Source organism: Boleophthalmus pectinirostris, unplaced genomic scaffold (assembly GCF_026225935.1).
Source record: "Boleophthalmus pectinirostris isolate CB_2022bp ecotype Guang Dong unplaced genomic scaffold, ASM2622593v1 HiC_scaffold_14, whole genome shotgun sequence".
In the NCBI taxonomy this organism is placed as follows: domain Eukaryota; kingdom Metazoa; phylum Chordata; class Actinopteri; order Gobiiformes; family Gobiidae; genus Boleophthalmus; species Boleophthalmus pectinirostris.
Window position 1 is genome coordinate 26,373 of NW_026571047.1, and position 26,524 is coordinate 52,896.

General features: G+C 39.6%; 1 protein-coding gene across 3 annotated transcripts in view; it reads right to left on the reverse strand.

The window, feature by feature from the left end:
* Positions 1–26,524, reverse strand: part of LOC110173964 (growth arrest-specific protein 7-like) — an 89,075-nt gene that overhangs the window by 6,804 nt on the left and 55,747 nt on the right. For all 3 annotated transcript variants that reach the window (XM_055150437.1, XM_020939987.2, XM_055150438.1), the window contains 5 exons: positions 20,026–20,141; positions 16,495–16,569; positions 9,160–9,238; positions 3,625–3,753; positions 2,152–2,278 (listed from right to left, as the gene is read on the reverse strand). In XM_055150437.1, the coding sequence (XP_055006412.1) occupies positions 2,152–2,278; positions 3,625–3,753; positions 9,160–9,238; positions 16,495–16,569; positions 20,026–20,141 (526 nt within the window). The remainder of the gene's footprint in view (positions 1–2,151; positions 2,279–3,624; positions 3,754–9,159; positions 9,239–16,494; positions 16,570–20,025; positions 20,142–26,524) is intronic.

The following is a 26,524-nucleotide window of genomic DNA, read 5'->3' on the forward strand; positions in this document are numbered from 1 at the left end:
ACAGAAGTAGGAACAAGCTAATTGTTTAGAAGGTTGAAAATTCCAAATTGCTCTTTTGGAATTAGACCAGCAGTGGCGGCTGGTCAATAGAGGGAGCAAGTGTGCCGCACTCCCTAATTTGACCTAGATATATAAAAAAAAAAAAAGTTATTATTTTGTATTAGGCTATATCTTTAATATTTTGTTTAAAATTTAACGTGTATCTGCATAGACATATTTTTATCATGTTAAATGTGCTCATATCACTTTATTTGAATCATGTGTTTGGAATTTGAGTGCAGTGAGTCAGAGCGACTTAATGGAGATCTATGGAAGAGCCTGAAGTTTTGAGAAAATTTGACGTAATTATGTTGCTTGGGTGGGGGTGCCATGAAATCAAGAGATTGGTCTGAATAAACAGTAACACACACGTTGACCTATTGTGGTGGTGTGGTCACTCAGCTGTCGCTCAGCCCCAACTCTCCACTGACGGCATCTTACTACTACAGGCTAATGAATGGAGAACAACAGACCTGTGTACGATCCAATTATGGCGAGTTCAATTTCAAGTCAAAGTACGTCCAAGGAACAGTCTTAGGGAGTAAAATATCTTCTCTTCAGAGAAGGAAAAAAAGAAGCATTAAGATGGAATGAGTGCTTCTGGCTGCAGTGAGATCCTATGGCTCTTATTCTGATTTGCACTGCTCGCTGCTCTAAGTCCACCTGGTGTCCTGGTGCTAATATGGACTGTTGTAACTTTCACATTTAAGTGGGAAGTGAGATTAAGACTAGTTTACAATCAGCTCGTGCATTCGGCTCCCAGACCTCGCGTCACAGACCTCACTGGACCAGGATCTGGACCAGTTTCATCTCTTCGTTGTGGACAATACACTTTTGGAGACAGAACCAAGGGGACAGCGGATAGAGGAAACACTCAGCATCAGTCATTTGGAAAAGGTAAGAGGCGTGTTTTCGTTAGTTTTGGGTAAGTCTGAGGATGGAGGGAAATTGTGTGTAAATGAGCTTATGGGTGCGGAGGAGCGGTGCTGATGCCGTGTGTTCATGTTGTGACCGTAGCCTCTTATTGTAGTTTTGCTGACGTTGTTGGGGCTGGGTGTGAGTGGTGTGTTATGTTGTGTTGTTGGGGCTGGCCGTGAGCGGTGGATCAGGTTGTGCTGCTACGTAAATTTTGAGCTTGGCTGTGGGTTGTGCTCTGATAGTTCAGCCAATAAGACCAAAATGACTGTCAGTTTCTGGCATTTGTTATAACACTATATAGTCTATGTATAATACATATATTAATAATATATATTTATAATTTTGGCCTCTCCCCCTCCCAAAAAAATAAAAAATAAAAAAATTATACCACCCGCCACTGTAGACCAGTATCAATCTTGGTTTAATTTTGTCTTTCAAGTTTTGTCTCAGCTGAAACCTGGTTTCGTTCTAGCTCTTAGTGCATTACAGTACAATACAATATAGCACTGTCTAGTTTAGCACTGCATTGTAGTTTTTAAACCTAGTTCAGTAGTTATAGGTCTACATTTCTATTCTGCTATCCTCGCACAGTATTTTTACCTTCAATAAAAATATGCAAATACAATAAGAAATCAGAATAAATAAATATCTGGCCATACTGTCTTGTCAAAGCCTGATCCTGTCAGATCTCAGAAGCTAAGCCATGCCAGGCCTGGGTAGTACTTGGATGGGAGACTGCTGGGAAAATCAGGTGCCACAGGGGGGCTCCAATCACAGACTGGCACGGCAGCCGCGCTTCCGTCAGTCTGCTCCAGGGCAGCTGTGGCTAGCTGGTAGCTGACCAACACTGGGTATGGAGTGACTGAATAATGCTGACTAATGCTGTAAAGTGTCTTTGTGACATATGTCAGTGAAAAGCGCTATATAAATAAAGACTTACTAAATAAATTAAATGATAGGTGTGGTGTGACTGTTGTTTGGTGGGATAGTCCCTATGAAAAATAAACTCAAAAAAGAAAAAAAAAATCCAAAATGCAGGGACAATTTATGCAATTTAATGTATTTAACAATATTTTTTTCCCCTAACAAAATAAAGGTGTTAATCTCTGGCTATGCACCCATACCCTTCCCCCCTGATGATGCCCACACCCCCTACCTGGTCCCTCGATAGCCCCTCCCTGGCCCTTTGCTGACCTGCTTGTGTGGACTTCCTGCGTGCCTTCTTGATGTCTTCCTCTGCTTTGCTGCTGTTGAGTTTGATGTCGAGCTGTTGTGTCTTGAGCTCCAGCTCCTTCTGTCTGTCGGCCAGAGCCTTACGCGCCTGATGACACAATGAAACAAACAAACAACAATCACACATTACAGCTGGGAGCTACAGGGCCTTCAGTAACACAGATGAATTATATTAGAAACGCTGTCTAATTATGACGATTGTATTAAAAAATGCCTCAAATTACCTAAATCTGAAGTAACAAACAAATACAAGGATCTCATGCATTTCAAAACATGTTTGTAGAGGTCTAAACTACAGGTACAACAAAACATTGTGAGATTTAATAATTGTGGCAACTCAGATATTTGATAGATATTTGGGAGGTCTTACAGGAAGATGTGATGCTATGATTGATATATTGTATATGATGCTCTGCGATATATAGCTGTTTTTTAAGAACTAAATACAATTTAGCAACAATATTTCTTTGCTAAACCATTACATATGCAAAGTTAATATAAAATACATCTATTTTAGTCATACAAATTGTGAATATGTCAAGTGTATTACATACACAAGTTTCTTTCCACTAAATAAGCAACACATTGCAGTACATTCCCAATAAAAATGTCAAAAACATACCAAAAAATATTAAAAATTTAGGTATCGATGCAGCTTCCGGCGATAACGATACTATATCACCAAATTTAGTATCACAATATATCAATATATCGATATGTTGGCAAACCACTTCTTATTTGGACCCTTTTATTGCTACATAATACCTTGAAACTTTACAAGTTGGCCCTTCCATAGTTTAGCCCAGTGTTGTCACTTCTTGTCTCCATGGAGATTGATAGAGCACATTCTATTCTAACAGGGCCAAGAACATACAATTAATGATACATTTTTAGTTTCTTGTGACATGGATTAGAGGTAGGGTTTACGATTTTTATTTCAAAATTCATGTTTATAAGCACATCCTATCTTTGTCACCATGTTCAAATCATGCTCTTTCTGGTCTCAGTTGTAATGCTGATTTAATCTTAGTTACAAAAAAGACAATTGTTCAGTAAGAGAGCAGAGAGCAGACTTTAGGTTGCCAGGTCCTACAACTAAAACTACTTGGAGACCTAAATGAGGAAGTGCACTGTTGCTTTACCATGACTGCTCTGGTCCCTGATAATTGTGAAGAAGACTCAGAAACTCATTACTGTGAATAATAAGGATGCTCTAAATGCATAATAAGGAATAACTTTTGGCCAATTCAAATAGTTTAAAATGAAATAATTCTGTTTTTCATGATTCTGAAGATGGTAAAAATCAGGTACAGCCCTTTAAGGCAAATCAGACTCAGTTGTGATTGTATTCCCTTTTTAAACCCGTAAGAGCACTAGCTTTATACCCTATTATAAGCCAATATGGAGTTGTGTTAACAGTGTGCTCTCTGGTACCTTCTCCACGGCAGCGTAGCGTCCCACCAGCTGCTTCCTCAGGTCAGACATGTGATGGTCCAGACGTTTTATGTCCTTCTTAAAGTTCTCTCTAAAGGTCAGGAAGGGCTTCTCCACCTTGCTCTGCAGCTGCTCAACAGTCAACAATCACAAACATGTCACTACATACATGTGTAACCCAAGTTAAAATATGTCTAACTGCAGTTAATAAAAAATATTATGAATATTGCCAGTCAGTAAACACACCACTCACTTGCGCAACACTCGTGAAAAAGAGACAGCCAATTGAATTCACTCTAGCGCTTCTTACACTACTCCCCTCCCTCCATTCACACTCAGGAGTGAGGTGAGACAGGATGACAGGTACCGGAACAACTATCACTATTTTTGCTGTTTATATAATGTCATCTCTTTACACAAACTTAAAATACCTCATGCTAACTTACAGGAGCCCTTAAGGCTATCATGTGAAGACAAATAGACTGCGTGAAAGTGTAAAACGAGGGAATTGGCCAGGTGATGCCCAGTAGGGTACAACCATATCCCGATGGCGAACTGAAAACCAGGGAACCTATTTACAACTCACAAATATTCCACGCTTCTATGGTCTGGTAGAGGCTCTTGCAGCCAGTCTACTCCCCACACTTCACTACCAACGCAAACCCTCTTATAAGCATATGGACAATTACTACACACACATTCTGTTTATGGATTATGGACTTAGATTATGGACATTAAACCCACATTGCTCACCTGAACTATGGACTATGATAAAGCCACTAGCAAAGTGACTATTACCCGTTTTGTTTCAAATTTTGCACTCTATCCACTATTGCTGCTATTGTTGTATTGTGAGCACTTGCATTAACTTGACTTGACTCGAACTGAGTTGACTGACTGACCGAACTGATCATCGTATCTGCAGATGTAAATACTGTATTCTATATATAATGTGTTTATTCACCTTCTTTGCACTATCAATATACAGCAATAGCCATTAAACGTAAATATTCAGTCTCTCATGTTTTTACTGATCTACCTCCCAGAGAGTTGTATCCTATTCTTCTGTCCATAGCCCTTACAACTAACTAACTTCCCCCTTTGTTCCTAGCATATTTCTTATTTATTTATTTATTTATTTATTTGTCAAGGGACAGCACATATTAATGAACATTTAAAATGTAATTAAATATGTAAAGATTATAGCCAGCGTGGCTCATTTCCATCTTCAGTATCTCGGCAGGTTGATGTGAAATCATTTACAGGACAGAGAAAAGGAACAGAGAAAAGGAAGAGTTAAACCAACAACCCCTCAATATAAAAACTGAACAACCACTGTTTTAAAGATTTAGAAAATGCTGCCAGTGTTGAAAGTTCTTGCATATGAACAGGTGCTGTGTTCCATGTTTGACATGCTTGATAAGCAAAAGAGAGTTGTCCAAAAGCACTTTTCCTAAACAGCACAGAGTTGCTCTTGCGATTTGAATTTCTTTCCACAAACTCCTTTAGAGGAGGTGGAGCAAGAATATGAACAACTTTGTATACCAAAATTAAATCTGCATATTTGATTGTGTTGTCCCAATTTAGGAATTTGTATTTGTCAAGTTTTCTGCAGTAGTGATAATTTGTGGGCTTGTCTAATACCTTAAGTGCTTTTTTATAGATAGTTCTAATTTTAGAGTACTTTTACTTGTCAGAGTCCAACTAGTAATGCAATAATTTAGGCACGGCAAAATCATTGAATTTAAATACATAATTGCCGAGTTTGTCGTTAGATTATTTCTTATAATGATGAAACATTTTATAAATTATATTTGATTTTATTCACTGTTCTTCTGACATGTTGTTTGAACGAAAGTTGTGCAAACGCCACGCCCTCAAATGCCATGCCCACAAACACCACGCCCGCAAACGCCGCGCCCGCAAATGGTGTGCCCTGCCAACACTGTGCCTGCAATCGCTGCGCCACCAAACGTCACACCCACAAACTGGAAAATGACATAGTGCGCCTTTAAATGTTCTTTGTGCCCCCTGCTGGCGAATCATAAAAAATGCCCCATATCAGTAATACATGTTTTTGCTTCTAGTCATTAATAGAATGTAATTCCCAAATTTGGTAGAAGAATAGTAATAATTAAAGCCGCAAGCAGCGTCGAACAGCCCTTGCCTGTCGCACATGCCACACCTCGCAAACGTCACGTCCCGCCAAAAGCCACGCCCTGCAAATGCTGCGCCCCACACTAAACCCCAATCTCAATTCGAATTCCTAGCCTCAACCCTAAATTCTACCCTAACCTTAAACATAACCGTAATCGTAACCCTAACCATAGCCCCAACCCCAACTATAACCCTAACCCTTACCCTTAACCATAACTCCTCACCTAACCCATCCATTTTTGTAACTTTGTGCACCAAGACATCCTCCACCAGAAAAATTACATAGTGCACCTTTAAATATATTTTTTGGAGTCTTGACACCCCCTGCTGGCCAACCATGAAAAATGCCTCATATCAGTAATATATGTTTTTTGCTTCTAGTTGTTCATAGAATTGAATTCCCAAATTTGGTGCAGATCTGACAATGTTGACGTTTCATGTCTATGGTAGGGGGCGCTATAGTGTTCACTTTTCATATGTTTTATAGTGTATTATATTCAGACTGAGATCACACATTAGTGATTCAAATTTCAGCATGATCGGACTAAGCATGTGCGTGTAATATATTTTTTAATATTTTTGGGAGGAGTTTTTGCGCCCCTGCTGGCCAACAGTGAAAAATTCGCCATGTCCATAATATACTTTTTTGCTCGTAATTATGCATAGAATTTAATTCCCAAATTTGGTGCAGATCTGATAATGTTGACGTTTCATGTCTATGGTAGGGGGCGCTATAGTGTTTTTTCATATGTTTTATAGTGTATTATATTCAGACTGAGATCACACATTAGTGATTCAAATTTCAGCACGATCGGACTAAGTCTGTGCGAACAGGAGCAAATAATGTCACCTTGAAATTCGCCAAAATTTTGACCAAATTTTGCGGCTTCGCCGCACGTAAACCGTGACAGTTATCAAAAAAAATCAGCTAACTTTAGATGTTCCACTTGTCTAGATGATGTACGGTGATTTTCAGCCCTGTGGGTGAAGCGCCTTCAGAGGAGTTCGTTCAAACGCAACGTCAACGAAAATGCGGACTCAAATTTCAATCCAAGATGGCCGCCTTCTGGTTTGTCAGGGGGCGTGGCCATAATAACATTTTTTGTTTGTCTTCACATGACAAATGTGTGTACGAATTTCATGGCTCGCAAAACTCAATTCCAAAGTTTCCAAACTTTGATGCCTTTTTAAACTCACAATTTCCTTGAATATTCTTCCATGCATGCCTGTGACATCGAAGAAACACAGGGCTCAATTGAGAAAAGCTCAATTAAAATAAATATGATTTTTCTCCTCACCAAACCATCCGATCCGATACCTGGTTTAAATCATTACATTCATGTGTCTCAAAAAATGTATAGAAAGATACACCTCCACATATTAGCCTAAAAACTTTTACTAACAAATGTTTACTATTATTATATAGTCAGCAGACTGCAGTACCATGCCATTTTACACATATTTGGACTAACCCAACCTTCTGCAAAACAAAAAGAGCCTAATTTGTCGATGTGATGTTGCTGTATGTTAATATAATGTCCATGTTAATGTAGTATTTGTTAAGTGTATTTTGTAAATGTAATTTAAATAAATGAATAAATTAAAAAAACATTATTTGGCTTAAACATGAAATTGTGTAAAAGTGACAAGGCTGTGTCTGATAGTGCTGCATTCAGTGGAGTAAGAGTAGCAATTAGGGCCCTCAGGTATTTAGTTAATTATATTAGGCCTGATTTAATGAGTTCTGAAAGAGTCTGGCAGAGTTGACAGAAAAATGGGACACCATGCTGAAGCTGAATTTTAAAGAAAAATATTTTCAAAAGTTTACCATAATTATTTTTTAAACATATAAAGTCTAATCTAATTTAAGGTAATAAAGTCTAATTTTAATCAATATTTTTTTAAGCAGATGAAATATCTGAACCCTGGAAAGGACACAAAAATTATACTGACTTCAAAATTTCCATTTCCATTTATATTAAAATTGTTATTAAAGTGTTACAAATATTCAAATATTTTTTTCCAAATAAATAGGTCCAGTATACAGCTCTCCCTTAGATTTAATTATATAATTATGCCAATTATAATATTTTGAAATTGCTGTGTTTTAAAGAGGACATGTTTTGTCCCAACTCTAAAGAATCAAGTGCAATCTATGTGCTATTTGTGGGCATGTTGCACCTGATTTTTCATTAGAAACTGCACCTCTTATTCCACCACAATTCTGATATGTTAATGCTGCATTGCACTGTTTCTCCTCTGTATGCCCACATAGACCTACAGAAAATAAGGATTTTCACTTATGCTCACTGCTATGTCTGTAGCTTTTTCTTCAGTCATTGAATACAATTTCCCATTTTTTAATCATCATCTTTACACCTTGCTCATTGTAGATAAACGCCTATATGCTCACAAGCCTTGTGCACATTGCCTAGTTCAGCCTAATGCAGACTAATACAAAAATGCCTAAAGAAGAACTTAGCCTTTAGAACCGCCGAAAATGCTGAGTTTTTGACACATTATAGTGCAGCTGAATTAGCGGGACAAAACGTGCACAAATTAAAGCGTTTGGCTATTTGGGGCCAACACTGCATGGAGATTGGTGATCCGCAACTCACCAAAGGCGCGCCTCCTCTCGTACACAGCGGCCACTACACCACATCATCTGCATTTTCTTCTCCTTCATTTTAGCCAAAAAGCCCCATTTTTAATATTCATTTGATCTACTTTTTATCAAATTTCAATTTGATTGCTGGGTCTATAAAACTGTGATATGATTTAAGACATATGACTCACCCCACCCCTCTACCCATAATAAGGCTGACTATGGCTCGTGTCACCATACCGGCTTGTCAAAGCCTGATACCGTCAGATCACAGAAGCTCAGCAGGGCGGGGCCTGGTCAGTACTTGATGGGAGACCACTGGGAAAATCAGGTGCCACAGTGGGACACCAGTTGTAAAAAAACTGTTGTTGTGTCCTTAGGCAAGGCACTTCATCCTCATTGCCTAGTATGAAAATGGTATGTGTGTGAGTGATGGCAGTGGTTGGAGGGGCCGATGGCGCAGATTGGCAGCCTCGCCTCCATCAGTCTGCCCCAGGACAGCCATGACTACAGTAGTGGGACCACCGGGTATGGAGTGAATGAATAATGATCTGTAAAGTGTCTTTGAATGTCCAAACAAGCGCTATATAAAACTGGTGCATTATTATTATTATTATTATTATTACTAAGGTCCTTCCCTAGAAAAGTTACATAGTGCATCTTTACACACTATAGATTGTTGCTATAGACTTGCAGATAAGGTCCAGTAGTAGTAGAGACAGTAAGGTGAGAGGAGACAAGAGAGGTGAGAGGAGACATGAAGTGGAGCAGACCTTGGAGGAGAACTTGAGGTGGACTTCAGCCTCATCAGCCAGGCTCTTCTTCAGCTGGGCCCAGGCCTCTCCCAGAGTCCTACACAACCAACAGGAGAAAATACTTTACTTTCCATATGTCTACAATGAACAAGTGATCATATGATCAAGTGTCTTCTATAGCACATTTTAGAAAGAAAGAGAGAGCGAAAAATTATGAGGAAATTCAGAGGAAATTTCAAGTGTTGCTACAGCAAACTGTTGCCATTTTGCTTCAGCATTTCCACTGTGCTTCTCTGTTGCCTTTGTGTCTCAGTCAAAGGTTTCAGTGCAGTTTAATAGGAGGACTTGTCAGGTAGGGCCAGCAGATGCACCAAAGTCAAAATGCTAGAAAAACCTATGTTTTAGTGAAATGTCTTACCTGTGTATTGTGAGAATTATTTTCCTTATGTGTTAATGTTTCATTTTCATTTTAATCATATCAAAATGTTCCTTGTTATGTTTTCTTTTTGGTTACTGTCTCAAGTCAAGTTCCAGAAGGGGTGTATGTGAACCAGGCAGCCTGATCAATATGTCTGAGAATTATTCTGCAAAACAAGTTGATCAATATTTTTGTGAATTATTTGATAAATATTTCTGTAAATTATCCTGCAAAAACAAGTTATTCAATAAGTTAATATTTGACAGGATGGTATGTATAAGGGCTGACTACTCTGCTGTCATTTTGAGACTCTTGTGACTGAATTCTGTAATCAACTCGAATCTAGTCCTGTAACTGCTTGTGCTAAAATAAAGAGACCTATACGTGGACCTTTCCATCTCCAGGACGTCTTTCTTAAGACTCTTGTAGGTCGCGTCTAAAAACCAACAGTATGCACTTTCACCATGTCATATCATTGCATTACCAATCCCAGACTTTATTCCACAGCTTTCCCAAAGCTGAATTTGTTGCCATGGCCTCCCAGTTAGGCTCAGATAAAGTGTGGATTGATGGAGCGTTACATGCCTTATGGTGAGTGTACAGCAGACAAAGACACACTGAGGAGTAGGAACAGAGTGGAGAGAGCCTGGACAGTGAGTGGACACAAAATGGACACATGGGTGATTGTCCCAGGAGAACAGAGCCAGAGTGTTGTGTGCTGTGGTATTCAGAGACAACTAGCACAATCTGGATTCTATTTGAACCATTCTTCCTACAGCAGCTCATTCATAGCAGTTATGTATTTTTCAATAGTCAAAAACAAATTTGGAAGAAGCAGGGAAGTTACTAATACTATGCAAGATAAGCAACAATGTTATCAACAAAGCCATATATATATATATATATATATATATATATATATATATATATATATATATATATATATATATAAAAAGTACAAATTCTCTCAAGAGAGTACAAATTGTGGTGGCTACTTCAGTTACTGTCATGAAGGGGTCACTATTCCTCTTAAGCAGGTCTTGGTTTTCCGTCTTTTGTTTCCGTAACTCTTCCCTCACAGCTTTTGGAATGTACCACTGAAGAGGAGTTAATAAAGCTGCTACCGCCCGCTGTTCCTGCTCTTCTACGGTGTCCTCATAGGAACAAAAGACGCTCCCAGCTAGACACTGCTCTGCTATCACTCCAAGTAAAAGTCTAAAACTAAGTATTGTATGGGATTTCTGGGATTTTCTTTTATCCATGAACTTGTAGACTTCCTGGTTTGACAATCGCTCACTCACCTGGGGACTGTGAAGAGGAGCTGGATATTGGCCAGCAAATTTTGAACTATCTGTGGGTTTCAGAGTTGCCATAACAATCCACAACAAAATATTCTGAATAGGAAAAATTCCTCTAAATGTTCTTATAGCAGCATATCATGTATACTCACGTGTCGGTAGTATGAGAAGCATTTTTTTTGTTTAGTTTTATGTGTAAAGCTGCTACCTGCTTGAGTGCAAGTCAAGTGTGATCTCTGTGAAGTGAAAAGGGGTATTATGTATCTGTTGATAAGAGCACTGCATCACCTTTATTGATACACCATGGCAATGGAGTGGGTGGTTGCTTGGTGGTTAGTGGCTACCTGGCTCATACACTCAGCAGTTTTTGACACTCTCTTGTTTAATGTTTTTAACATCATATCATGGGGTTTTAACCAAGTAGTGCAGCATGCAGGTCAAAGGACACAAGTAAGGGACTTTTAGATTTTGTGAAATGAGCTGTTTGTTTTTTCCATATCCATGGAGACCGTGCAAGAGGCTGGCTAAGGAATTGGCTATGGACATCTGAGTTGCTACTGGGTTTTTTACACCATGGGGCATATTTACTAAGTGTTTCGACTGAGGAATGGTGTGACTGGAGCTTGGGGCTGGTACACTGGTGCTGTCACAACTGGCATAGGTTGTTGCACTGGGCCAACTGATGTGGCCTGGTACTGGACTGGCATAGATGCTGTTGTGCTACCACGCTCGATACTCACAGTGACAGGAACAAACTGGTTGTCGTTGAGAGGTTAGACATAATAGCACATGTTGCTGCAAAGGCTTGGTACGGGTTGAACATAAAAAGAAGGAATAAAAGGTGTTGTAGCTGGCAGCATAGTAGCCAGCTGCTGATATACAAGACTGTTAACTGGTTGAACTATATAGGCTGTATGGTATGACTGGTCTTGTATGCTGTATCCACTTGTGCCAGGTGATGAGGTTCCTCCACACATCACTGGAAAGCTGGGTTGGGTGCTTACTTGTGGTTCTGTATTCCACTGGCTCACCTTATCGACTGCAGCTGAGGATAGAAAGCAAGAGAACCCAAGTGCTGTAGGTAGCTGGCCATCATTTGTTGCAGACTTGGTCTTTACATTGAGCTGGTGAACACTGGCTGTTATGCTCTCATCCTGATGAGAGGCAGATTAAGGTATGAAGGAATGAGGAAACCTGACCTGGTTGATCTGGAGGGGCACAGGAAGCTTTTGCAACCATCCTGTTGCTCCTCTGTCTGTTACTGCTCTTCTGGTGTCCATTTTGATGCTTAGGTGAAGTAGTCCGGCTCAACGGACCAATACTGGAGATAACTAGGACTGTAGACTGTCCAAAACAGTACTCCAGTCAGACAGTGAAAGCCTCTCTACAGATCTGATATGTAACTTAGATCTGACCCCGTTTTCAATTTGTTCAGCCTAGGTTTTGCTGTTCACTTCAGATTAATATAAAATGCCCCAGATTTTAACATAGCACATAACACATAGTAACCCTATAGTATGTAAAAAGTGCTATATTTGTAGAAAGAGACATGCACATTCAACAAAAGTTGAGACTGCATGCTGGGCCCAAAGACAAAAACTGTCCAAAAGAAAAAACAGATTCGCACAGCAGCTCGTTAAAATGTTTATTTTAATGACATTGCACAGCTCTTGTGGATCTGTTTATTCTTTTTTTTTTTGTTTTTTTGTTTTGCACAATAAGTGCTTAATTCACCAAAATACAAAAAATCTACTCTAAACATAAAACATGTCAGTTGTTTATTAGCAATAGATGTTTCTGTTTTCTGAGTCACAACTACAACTTAAACTGGCTCTACACAGCACAATCATGGTGTGTTACGGAAACAAGAAGTTCTTAAAATGTCCATTGGTGCCAGATAAGCCAACTACTTACTTATAATGTTATGAAATGTTTAAAATAAATAAATACGATGTCATCTGCCCAGTATTGTTTTGCTGAGTTCCTGATTAAACCTTACTAAATGTTACACAAAGTGTGTGACTGTGACAGGATTTGACGATTCTCTAATTTCTACAGTTTTAGACATTTTTTTATTTATTTTTTTTGATACATTAAACTGAATTCAAAATGAATGTGTTTTCTTATCATTTTATTAGTCAAATAAGAATTTCTGTGCACGTTAGAGGAGTTTTTTGATGAGTGTACAGCATGGTTGCTAGGTAACAGTCATGGAATTCTCTAGTGTGGTGTCATGATTTCCAACCAAGAAGTAAAATCTAAAAGCTAATAGATTGCCAAACTGGGGATTTTATTTTTATTTTTTATTTTATTATTAATTTAATTATTTATTTATTACTTTTTTTTTTTTTTTTTTTTTTACACTTTTAGTGTAAAAACTCTTTATTATTACTCTTGCATATAATGATCTTAGTGTGTTTTGGTAAAATTTGTAGTCCAGCTTGCTATGGACACTTTAACTGATACAGACGTAGGACAAATTACTTGTTTCATAATTCAGTGGTGTGAGGTAGCATGCATGATGTGGTGTGGTTGGACAATGTATGTTTGGACTATTGCAGAATTTCAAATGATGTCATGTTATTTTATAGTTCTAATATTTAATGGATATGAGGGCATATAAAGTTAATATTGTTCATTTGCAGGTTTGTGTTGTAATATGGCAAATTCTGGGGCATCAAAATAATAAATTGATTTTCCTTTGGGATATTTCTCATAGAACTGAACAATTCAACTAAATGTTCAGAAATTTTTAATAAAGATTTGTAAATACTAGAAATCTTATAAAATCTTAAAGCAACACAGTGTACATTTCTGTACATTTCTGGATGAGGCACATCACCTGCATAATTCCATGAAAATAGAAAGCAGAACAATTAGACTTAGGCAAACTTTTTTGATCCACAAGGAGAATTATTTAGACAACAGTATTTCCCTCATCACAATATCATATAATAAAGAGTAAAAAATATAGTGTATAGTCAGTGTTTCCCACGCGGGTGGGTGCGCGGAGATTCCATCCACGGAGAAAAAGTGAGGCGTGGGGGTGCACGGAGATTCCATGCAATGACTGTAGTTTTGTGAGGATTCATATGGTTCAGAGAGACGTAGTCAAGGCGGGGGCAACCTTGTTGTCAAAGAGGCTTCCTTAATTATAAAGTGCTGCAGGAAACACTGGGTGTCAAATAGGCCTGGGCGAGATGGAGCAAAAAATATATCTCGATATATTTTGCTATATCTTGATGTACAATATATATCTCGATATCTGTACAGGAAAAATAACCAAAAACTACTGCAAAAACAAATATGCCAAATTCCACAATGTGTGTGCAAAGAGGCAGTTCATTTAGGAACAAAGTGCTTCTGTGACCTTAAGAAGAAAAAGAACATCCCTGTATACAAAAATAATAATTTAACTATAAATAAAGTTCATTCAAAATTAAAACAACTCAACTCAACTCAAACTCATCTTTGCATTAACTCTGTTAACCATATGATAACCATAAGCATGACCTCCTTAAGCACTGGAAGCTTGGGAGGTTCCTTTTTGTAATAGATCCATGTTCCTAGCCAGCGGTAAGGAGCTACGAGGTCTCCCACAATCTAGTGCGCAGACCAAACTGACCGTTGTACAAGTTACACTGCAGCAGATTATTAATCTTATCTTATTAAATCTTCTACATAAATAAACACATTACTAAACTTTACAATGTATAAAGCATTACTATAGAGCCACCTCAGCCCGTTTCAAATTATAATGTGTTTAATGCAGCTTTGCAAACATTTGTTTATGTTTTATAGAAATGAATCTTAAAACCACATGGCTTATTTGCATAAACTATAAAGCACTAAAAACAGCCTGATCCTTGTGCCGCTGACGGGGTTTAGCTTCTGTCAGACTAAAGGACACGACTCAGTGGAATATGAGTGTTCTCTCCATGCATCTTTGGTTCTCACTAGCTGTTTCCAGGCAGGTCAGATCGGTGCCGGTGCCCGCACCAGTTCCACTGGGAACCAAAGTGCTCACTGGTGAACAACCCGCGTTCATACCATTTACGGGAACCCATAATGCGTCATTGACAGAGGTTGTGGATTTATCACCAAATAAAAACAAGGCCATATGAAAACGGATGTCACAGAGAGGAAAATAACAATCATGGATTGCATCATTGACACCAACGAGCATTTGTACTTATAGTAAGTTAAGTTAAGTTATTCTTTATGTGCGCCAAGCACATAAAGATACGGATACATGCAAAACGAATGGTACTGTACGGTAATAGTTTATGTAGACTTAAACAAAGAGCAATTGAAACTATCACGTATTAAATTAAAAGTTTTATTTTACAGCGTGTGACCCGGATGAACGTGCTGACGTCTTCTGTGTCGTCATGGTTCGCTTAGAAAAAACAAGTAAAACTTGGTTCCTGTTGGGAACCAACTTTTTGGTTCCCGAACTTTCTGATTTCCAGCGTGAACACGTGTGTCAGTTCAAGATTAGGTGCGGGAACCGGAACCGGCATGGTTCCCTGTCGACCTGAAAACGCCTTCTGTGACAGAGGATATGCTGCTGATGGCCTTGTCTGTAAATGGTGGAAAAGGTAATTGGTGCTAGTAGCTTTGGTTGGCACTAATTTTCAGCATTTACAGCAGTAGACACATATCTGCTATTCCTCCAACGCCTTAAAACTGAAGTATCTCTATGTAACGGAGCCAGTTGTCCTTTTTTGACATGAGTTCTGTATTCTCAGGGCTAGTTTTGGGTGCCACCGTGTTCAATGAGACACACACAAGGGCAGCATGGGATAAGGGGTAGGGGAAGTTTTCAAGTTAACACCTTTTTTTTTTTTTTTAACCTTTAATTAGGTATAGATTGGCAATTGTAGGGCTGAAATCATCCAAATGATTCTAGTGAAGTTGTATGGAGAAACACATTTGAGCACTTCCTGTATTACCACATGACTACACAAGGTGATACAGAGTTGAGGTGGAAATTTGAGTATTGGGTTTTGTTATTTTTGTTGTCCAAGATACACTCTAAGAAGTGTTAAAAGCCACACTATTCTTTGTCTAATCCTTTCTCTGACTGGAAGGTTATAGGTACCTTTGGGTTTGCCATTGCAACTCCAATTGCGTCTGCTGTTTATTTTACATGTTAAGTGTTTGATCATCTTGACCTATGCCTTGATCTATGTTAATGTAAGGTAAGGTGTGACATTTCTGAGCTAAGAAAGCCAAATGGCCAGACTGACCTAAAAGCAAACTGTTCTTGGGGAAGGGCTTGGATTGCAGAACAGTATTTAAGTGTTGTCACTGCTGGGAGAAATTCTGTCCATCAGAAGTGGGACCGTTTGTTACTGGTGCAAACGTCAGTCTTCTTGTATGTTTTGGTATTATTTTACAGACAATTTCCAAGGCAAGAGTGTTTTCAGTTTGAGAAAAGAGCTCATCTTAAATATGCAGGGTTTGTTTATGTGTAAAACACTATTTTAGGTATGTTCTGATGAGAAAACAACATTATCACATAATATGGGACATTTAAATATAAGAACATATATTTACTAAATAAGTAGTCTTAACCTGTCATATGCACTTTGTGTTCTGGTGATTGAGATACCGTGATGTGGAGGCACTCACCCCTCCTCCTGCGCAGCCAGGGAGTTCTGCGATAGGCGTGACAGGCTCTTGGCGTACTCCTCTTCTATCTTTATCCTGATACACACAGCACAGTTAGCACAATTAGCACATTTTTTTGACAGAACTAGTCCATCCGCACTTCCTGTGTTGGGCAACGCGGTGATGCAGATGAATAAGCCCAAACAGGAAGTATTGTGGTTTAATGCTGTGGTTTCCATGGTGACCTGCTGTGTTATGTGACAATTGGATAAACACACACAAATGTTTGATATTGCTCCATAGCTGTTTCACTTCCTGTAGTGCACTTTTATAGAAGCAGGATCTTCTGAGAAGATGGTGGGTAGAGAAGCCAAAAAATTTACTCAAATAAGAGTACCATTACTTCAAAAAAAATATTACTCAAGTAAAAGTACAAAATAGTGGTCCAAGAAATTTCTCAAATAAGAGCAAAAACGTGTTTGGGAAAAATAATAAGTGAGATTACCTTCAAGAGTAACCGTTGGGATGTAACATCTGATTTATAATTAGAAATTAATGTCATTTCAAAGACAAAACATATGCCCATATAATGCACAAAATCTGGTATTTTCGAAGGATAGACACAAAAATTAGATCTCTGAAGGAGTGCTGCAAGAAACACAAATGTTCATATTGTTTCATATTGTCAACAGAAAGCTTTTGTCACTTGTAAGAGGGACCAAAACGTTTACCCAAGTAACTGTACATTTATCTCAATAATTACTTCAAATGGTATAAAAGCATTACTTGAAAGTACTCTGAAAAGTACAATTTCTTTAAAAATTTACTCAACCAAATGTAATCACTGGAGAAGACAAGTCCAAATGGAGGTTCTATTAGCGTGAACCTACAACTGGCAGCTCTAATTAACTTACTTTGCTCCGGTTAGACCTGATTTGGAATTTCTTTAAAGGGGCACTATGTAACTTTTCCATTGGAGGGTCTGCTGCGCTTGCCATGGAGATTTCACTTTGCTTAGAATTTTCTGCAGTACAGAATCTAACTTAGTAATTTCCATGTAAACAACACCACCAGACCAAGTTGTACATCTGTGGAGAGGTGACCCAGCTCCAGTGTAGCCAAAAAGATCAAAAATCAGACATTAATCAATACTAAAACTACTACCGACACTAGATATGCAGGTTTTGAAACTGAAAAATATGATAAATTTGGACCTTTCTGGAAGCGTTTCACCTCGAGTTTTATCACAACTTATGTAAGACCATGTGGTATAATAAACAAATACCATTATATAGTATTAGTATTAATACTTTTTACCAAAAGCTTAGAGTTAGTGACAATATTGCTTTTCTTGTACCTTATATTCAGATATGATATAGTTCAGGAGTCACTAACTGACTGACCACAGTTCGAGTCCGGACCCAGATGCCATCCCATAAGGACCTGAACAGGGTCAGCTCAGTGTTCCCCGTTCCTCCAACTGTGAAAGGTATCGATGTTCCCCATTAAAACTGCGGACCGTCCTCATCTCAAGTTATCACCATAAATTCATAAAACAGCAGCATTTAGAACTTTGAACGCGACTCACCGCACATCAGCCTGGAGCAGAAGCACTGAGTTTGGTTAACAGCAGCAGCAATAGCGCTAAAGATATGGAAGCACTCACCCTAGCACACAGCTCCTCAGGACGCGATTGAGGGTTCGGTCCTTGGTCTTGTGCCGTCCTCTGAGTGTGTTGGTCAGATATGTCCGGAGGCTCCATCCTTCATGTCCTGGTTCCAGACGGGGGTAAGCAAGAACAGTGCACAATGGACTGGGTCTGAGCTGTTTCCTGCCGTTCTCTGTGCGCTGGTTCCGTGCGGTGAAAGCGAGAATGCACTGTGGACTACAGGTCTGGTTGGGCTGCTCCTGTGCTCTGTGCTCAAGTACTGGGATTGGTTCTGAGGTGGTGCAGCATCCGAACAGAAGCGTGAATCCCTTTTGGTTCGTTATATTTTGTTCTGAGCGGTTCATCCGCACACTTGGTTCTTCCTGGAGAAAGCGCTTCTCAGGCCGAGGCACCTAACACCACTCCATGCACCAACTCATCTGAGCCCGGCCTGAACTGGAGCTGCTCCCACTGGTTCAGGACTCTGGCTTGGATCTAGTCCGACTGTAGCATTTCTCACACTAGGCTAAATGCAGTTCATTTTATAAGTTGAATAAACTGAATAAATTTTTACATTAAATTTAACAAATTTTCAGAATTTAGCCATTTTATTTATTTTCTCTAATTCATTTTAAACTGCAGCCCTATATCTAATGTAGGCCTGCTGTGTGTTTCAGTGTTAACAATAGATTTTTCTGAAATGTTTTTAATGTGTATATTCGTTGATTTGTCTATTGTTCATACATTCAGACAATGATAAAACGAGGCTACTTCTGTATCACAATCATAACACAAGTTAGACATTATGATGTCCCAGACCTCTGCTTGAGAAGATTTTCTCTTCTCAAGCAAAACTCCTCAAACTTTAACTGAATACCCCATGAGTCATTTTCCTATAAAAACAGTCCATCAGTTCATGCTTCTGTTTTATGCAAATATTTAATCTTAATCTTAATTTCTTGGACAACTACTTTGCATTTTAACTTGAGTCATATAAACAGCACTCTTTTGGCTCCTCTGCCCACTTTTGATGGCACTCCCTTGAGCTTAGATATATTTAGTCCTGAGTTCTGCTGAAGCCAAAACTGTGAAAAGCCAAGCTAAGAATGGAGAAGTATAGAAACAGGCTTTTTAAAAATTAAACTCACTATGTTGACAAGCTCAGATAACTCCAAATGCCCTAAACAAACCAATTAAAATGTTTTTTTGCCCTGAAACCTGTCAGACTCTTGTCCAAGTCTGCGGCTGGTCAGAGAACCAGGCAGGTGCAAATTGGGGGCTAAAAGGTGCTCAAGGATGTCTAGTGATGCATAGCACTTATTAACACAAAGAATATATAAGAAAAATGACTACAACACCTACAACCACACTTTTGGCAGAAAAAGATAAGCAATAACTCATTTATGTGCGTGGGGGTGAGACCAACGCTCAACTTCCTGCACAAGTTTGGGCTCCTTCCACCCCAGCAAGGTAAATGTCCACAGAGCCAGTTTCCAAGTTCAAAGATCCGGTCATCGAAGCCCCTGCCTTTGACCGCTGCTCAGATCTCTCTGCACCACCCCCTTATTGATCCTCCTGCGGGTGGTGGGTCCATGGGAGGACAGCCCCACGCTGCTCCTTCAGCCACCAGACACTCAATGTTGAGCAATCTGGGCGATGTAACTTGCCTTGTTCTATTAGTCATCATAAATGCTTCTGAACTGCTCTTAGTTTGACTCATCCCCCTGAACCTGTTTGCCTTTGGTGACCCTACCAGGGGCATGAAGCCCCTAACGACATAGCTCCCAGGATCATTCAGGCACTCAGACCCCTCCACCATGTTAAGGTGGCAGCTCAAGGAGGGGGACCTGGTGTATATCTACCAGTAAATAACATAATTCCAGTAGTACAGTAAGTGGGGACACCTCTCTCTGATGAAATCGGCCATCTCCTTCTGCATCTGCTTTCCCTTCAGCTGTTTGTGCAGTAACACCTCAAAGCCTGTGAGGGTGCTGTTCCCCTGGGCATCTCTCCTGTCCGCCTGAAACACACGTAAAGTATATTAGTAAGTATATTTATGTACTGCACAAATTAGTGGTCCAAGAAATTACTCAAGTATAATATTAAAAGGTATTTGACTCCAGTAAGAGTAACTATAAGAGTAACTGTTGGACACAACATCTCATATAATTTGTGAATGTGATAAATTGCTCCGCAGCTTGTGATGTCAGTAAGTGGTGGTTTTCAAGTTATCAGTTTCCTTTTGTTTAGTAGAGATTAGAAATTCCTGAAATAATCAAAATTATTATTATTATTAGACCCAAGCGCCAGAGGCTGGCGAAGGGCCTATTAGTATCGCAAAGCGATGCTCCTAGTGGCCGAAAAATGAAATGGCACGATGTGACTCCCCTGTAGTGACCAGGGACCCTCGCCATGATGTAGCAATGTGCCAGAGGTTTCCGAAAATGTATAGTTTGTTGGCCAAAAAAAGTGGAACATTGTTTTCGTTTCAGAATATTATTAGGCCCCGACAGGGCGTAGGGCCTATTGCTTTCGCTACAAAGAGTGAATGGGGAGCGACGAGCGCATGGGCGAATACGACAGGACGACAAGCAACTTTGTCCTCGGTCACCCCCAGCACGAACAGCAGTATCCCAGTAACCCACACCCAAGGCCTGAGCCATATTTGCTACTGCTAAAATGAATGGAAATCAATAGGAGATCAGGGGGCGACCCCGATGAGATGGTGCAGACGCGCCCATGACTCACCAATGACCCCACAGTGACGTGGGGAAGGTCGAGAGCTTTCAAACAACGTATAATATGCTGTTCTAATGTTTTTGGATATATTGTTTTTGCTCGAATTATTATTATTATTATTATTTTTTTTTTTTTTTAGGCCCGAGCCCCCGACAGGGCATAGGACCTATTGCTTTCGCTACGAGGAGCAAATGGAGATTGACGAGCACATGGCCAAATGCGAGATGATGTGGTGCAATCTTGTCCTCAGTTGCCCCCGGCATGAACAGCAGTATCCCAGTAACCCACACCCAAGACCTGAGCCATATTTACTACTGCTAAAATGAGTGGAACTCAATGGGAGGTCAGGGGGCGACCCCGATGAGACGAGCGCATCAGTGCCCGTCACTCACCAATGACCCCACGGTGACAAGGGGAAGGTCGAGAGCTTTCAAACAACGTATAATATGTTGTTCTAATGTTTTTGGATATATTGTTTTTGCTCGAATTATTATTATTTTATTTTATTTTTATTAGGCCCGAGCACCATGGGTGATGTAGGGCCTATTGTTATTGTTCAGGAGTGCAAAGCACTGTGGGAAGGTGTGCGCGCAGTGCCCGTGAAAACAGAGCGCAAAGCACTCTCCCCTTATCAAACACTCAATGGCACTCATGTCAGTGACTGGTGCCTAGTGACCACCACTGACTCGCTCGTCATTCACCATCTCGTCGGTGTCGCCCATGACCTCCCATTGACTTCCATTCATTTTAGCAGTAGTAATGTACACGATTAAAATTTGAGTGAAATCGCCAAGTTTGTGCCAGAATTTGTCAATTTTACCAATGGAATAAGATGGAGAGTTTATGCCATCGCTATGGCAACGCCATAAAAAATATGACATGGGTGTCATTGACTTTTGGATCAGGATGCCAAAAGGGAATTTTGTGCAAAATTTCAGAAATTTTTGAGCAACTATTTGGGAACAAATGATTTTTTCCATATTAAATTTTGTTTCAATCTATAGGGGGCGCTAATGCACCAAATTCATAATTTTCACATGAAGTAGCTTCAGGGCAGAGAGAGTTTAACAAATGTTTTCAAATTTCATTGAAATCGGAGTTCGTTTTGAGCAAATGGGAGCAATTTGTAAATGTCCAAAATGGTGTGCATTTTTTGTTGCTTCACTGCTCAGAGATCGTAAGACGTGTGTGAACAATTTGGATAACTTTTATTGTTCTACGTCTTGAGATGATGTGGACCAAATTTGAGCTCGTTCGGGTGAACGCCCTCGGAGGAGTTCGTAACAGCTTAGCAAATTTTAAGCCAATATTGCTGCCCCCTAGTGGAGCACACGGTGTTGGCGTAATAATATTTTTTCCTTGTCTTGACATGATCGACTTCTGTGTCAAATTTCATGATTGTACGTGCAAGTTTTTTTTTGTGTCATTCGTATTCCCTAATGCATTTTTGAGTCGTTTGGTGGCGCTGACGAGCCATTTTATTTATTTTTGGAAAATGGAAATAGCCAAAACGTAGGGAAGCGCGAGTTTTACCAGATGGCAAAATTTCAGGACTTTTCGTCATTGTTTAGTGGGTGAAAAATGGGTGAGTTGGTTAGGAAAAAAATAATAATAAAAAAGAAAGAAGAAGAATATTCTGATACGAGAACAATGTTCCGCTTTTTTTGGCCAACAAATTATACATTTTCGGAAACCTCTGGTGCATTGCTACATCATGGCGAGGGTCCCTGGTCACTATGGGCCAGTTACGTCGCGCCATTTCATTTTTCGGCCACTAGGAGCATCGCTTTGCGATACTAATAGGCCCTTCGCCAGCCTCTGGCGCTTGGGCCTAATAATAATAATAATAATTTTGATTATTTCAGGATCAGGCCTAATGATGATTTAATTTTTATTTATTTATTTTCCCAACCTCTGCTGCTGAAAAAACTAAACAAATTACTTCTCTGATTAGCTGGATTACAAATTACCTCACTGGGAGACCTCAGAAATATCCGACTGGGGGACAGCAACTCAAACATATTTGCTCATGTGATGGAAATTTATGGACATCTATGTTATGAAGAAAATATTTCTGTCATAGCCTGCCTTTGTGTAAATGAATGTGATTTGTTTGTTATTTGTTAATGACTTGTCTGGATCATGGGTAGCCATGATCCAGACAAGTCATTAACAAATGTAAAGCTGAGCAGAGACAACTGTCCCCATCCCACCGGAAACTCTTTTGTTGTTTGACCTGTATATGTGGCAAAATCATTTATCTAAACACATCTATGGAATTTATGGAGTTTAAAAACAAAGTGGAGACTTCTGGTGATGCCATGCCAAAGGCAACAGCATAAGAGAAGAGCTCCGTCCAATAAAGGTAAATAACCTAACAAAACCTTTATTTCCGGCATAACAACGAAACTCAACATGGCAACATCTTTAAGAAGCAAAAATACCAACAAACAAGAAGTAATGCAAGAAAGAAACGACAGCTTAAAGCAGTTAACCTTGCCGCAGGCCATGTCCAGCAACGCTGAAGTTAGCCCAGCTAACCCAGAAAGCCGAATACTAGCCGAACTGGAGAAACTACGGCAAGAAAACAAGGAAGGACATGCCCAAACCATGCACTGGCAAGAAATGAAAAATGACATGAAAAAACTTGAAAAGAGAACCGCAGAAGTAAAGGACTGTGTTAGCAACGCTGAAGATACGGCGTAGAGACACGAGAGAGAGATCAGATATTTGCTGCACAGGGAGATTGATTTGACGGCCAGATACCAGGACCTGCAAAATCGCTCATGACGCAACAATTTAAGAATATATCGAGTGCCCGAGGACAGTGAAGGCAAGGACGTGATAGCCTTTGTGAAAGATCTTATTCAAACAACGCTACAGCTACCCCCAGAAGCTAACATGCAAATCGAGCGAGCCCATAGAGCGGTCACGGCTAAACCTAAGAGCCACTCTGCACCCTATTCCATTATCGTAAAGTTTGTGGACTACTCAGTTAAAGACTCAATATTGAGACAGGCTTGGAGCCAGAGACAGGTGCTCTGCAAAGGCAGCCCTATTTTCTTTGACCATGACTATTCCCCAGAACTTCAGAAGAGGCATTCTCAGGTACGAGAAGCTATTAAACAGCTGAAGCAGAAAAACATTAGGGCCAAATGCATCTATCCAGCGCAACTCAAGTCAGAGGGAGGAGATAAGACCTACTCATCGCTTACGGAGGCTGTGCTGACGCTGCGGGAGCTTGGAATTCAGGTACGCTTGGACGAGAGAGAGAAGATGGAACACGAGCTCGCCCGCTACCGATGGAGCACGGCGGGACGCACGAGAAACATGGCTAAACTGTCCAACGCGGATGCTCATGCGTTCTTTGACAGTGATGCTTAACAGCTGAATGTTGATTATGCCTACTGTGTGGTTTGATTCCAACATTAATAATGTTAGATTAACAACATGATGCGTAAAGATATCGGACGGAATCTGAAGACTATTTCGAGCAATTAAGCCGCATTCGGAGCTGCAGCACCCGCTCTGCGAGATGGATGCATGCAGCCACGCACAGGTTGTGATCACCACGGAGGAGAAAACACCACCCTCCGGTGGGACCATTGGACCGGTAACTTGTAAAAGTGTATTTCAGTTCCAATGGGTTATATGGAAGGTTTTGCCATTTGTTATGTTCTATTTTATTTCATGTTCGTTCAGTGTTGGGATTGGCTCTGGGTTACTGCATTATGCTACTTTATACAGACAAGTAAGGTTGTTACTTTATTTTTCAGTCATATACAGAACAGGGAAGTTGAAACAATACAACAGTTAATGTTTATTACATGAGTAATCTAAACTGTATCAGCTACAATGTTAAGGGCATAAGCACTCCAATAAAAAGGAAAAAAAAATACTTACTCAACTGAAAAAATTACAATGTTCTATTGCAATGATTCAAGAAACACATCTATCTGAAAGTGAGCATCTTAAACTTAAGAGAGAATGGGTAGATCAGGTATATGGTTCATGTTTTGGCAGGATAAAGAGGTGTGGCCATTCTTATTAATAAAAATGTTAATTTTACTCATAGAGAAACCTTAACAGATAAAGATGGTCAGTATGTAATGGTGATTGGTGAGATAGCAGGCACAGAGATTACACTGCTCAATCTTTATGCCCTGAATGAAGACTGTCCCAAATTCTTTAAGGGTATAGCGTCAGAGTTGGCAAACAATGCAAAGGGAATTATTTTGATTGGGGGGGACTTTAACTGTGTGTTAAAACCATATCTAGATAAACTGCCTGTGGGAAGGGGCCCAATATCTAAAAAGACAACTACTCTTGGTACTACTCTTGGTACAACTAGGCCTAACAGATATTTGGTGTCATTTGCATCCGAGAGAGAAGGATTTTACTTTTAGATCACAGGTACATGGTAGCTACTCTCGATTGGATATGTTTTTAATCTCAAACAGTGACTCCTTTAGGGCCAGTGAATGTAAAATTGAACCAGTATCAATTTCAGACCATTCACCGGTTTTGTTAAAATTAAAATTAGGACCTACCAGTTTAAATATTGGAGACTTAACGTGTCACTGCTAAATGATGTAAACATTAAACGGGACTTCCAGACAGCTCTAACAGAATATTTTGAAATTAATGACACAGGTTCAATCTCACCTTCAATACTATGGGAAGGGAGTAAAGCTGTCATGAGGGGCAAAATTATAGCCATCTCTGCAAAACTAAAAAAGCAGAGGCTCTCTGAACAGAACGAGCTAGAAAATCGAATTAAAGAAATGGAGTTAATATTCCAACGTACTCGTGAAAAAAGAGTGTTGGCATCACTGACAGAAAACAGAAAAAAATTAGATGATCTATTAACTTATAAAGCTGAGGGAGCTCTAAGATTTTTAAATAGAAAATATTATGAACAAGGAAATAAAGCCAGTCGGCTGCTGTCCTTCCAGTTACGTAAAGCTCAATCTAACAGAATAGTAAGCAAGATAAAATGTAATCAGACAAATCAGATGCTCACACAACCAAAAGATATTGCTAAAGCATTTGCTGACTATTACCAAAAACTGTATGAGAAAGAACACCTGCCAGGGAAGGAAGATAGGATAGACGTTTCTAAAATCTATCAAATTAGCAAAACTAACCACAGAAGAAGCTGACTCAATAACATGTCCTATAACACAGGAGGAAATAAGGAAAGGCATTCTTAAATTAAAAAATGGCAAATCACCGGGGGTAGATGGGCTATCAGGGGAATACTGTATTATAAAGCTTTTGTCGGTGTTTTGGTACCCGTGTTAAGTAAAGTATATAATTACACCTTGGCTGAGGGAGACCCACCAGGGTCATGGTCAGAGGCAGTGATTAGTGTAATACCAAAAGAGAATAAGGACCCAACGTTGTGCGCCTCTTACCGCCCAATAAGCCTCCTGGGTGTAGATATGAAAATTCTTACCTCAATTATTACAAATAGAATCCAGAAATGTATTAAGACTCTTATAAAGCCTGATCAGACAGGTTCCATTGCTAATAGACAAGGATGTGACAATGTTATGAGAGCCTTAAACTTACAAGTGATAGCAATGAGAAGCAATGCTTCTTGGCTTAGATGCCGAGAAAGCATTTGACCGGGTGGACTGGTCATTTTTTGAGCACTCGCTT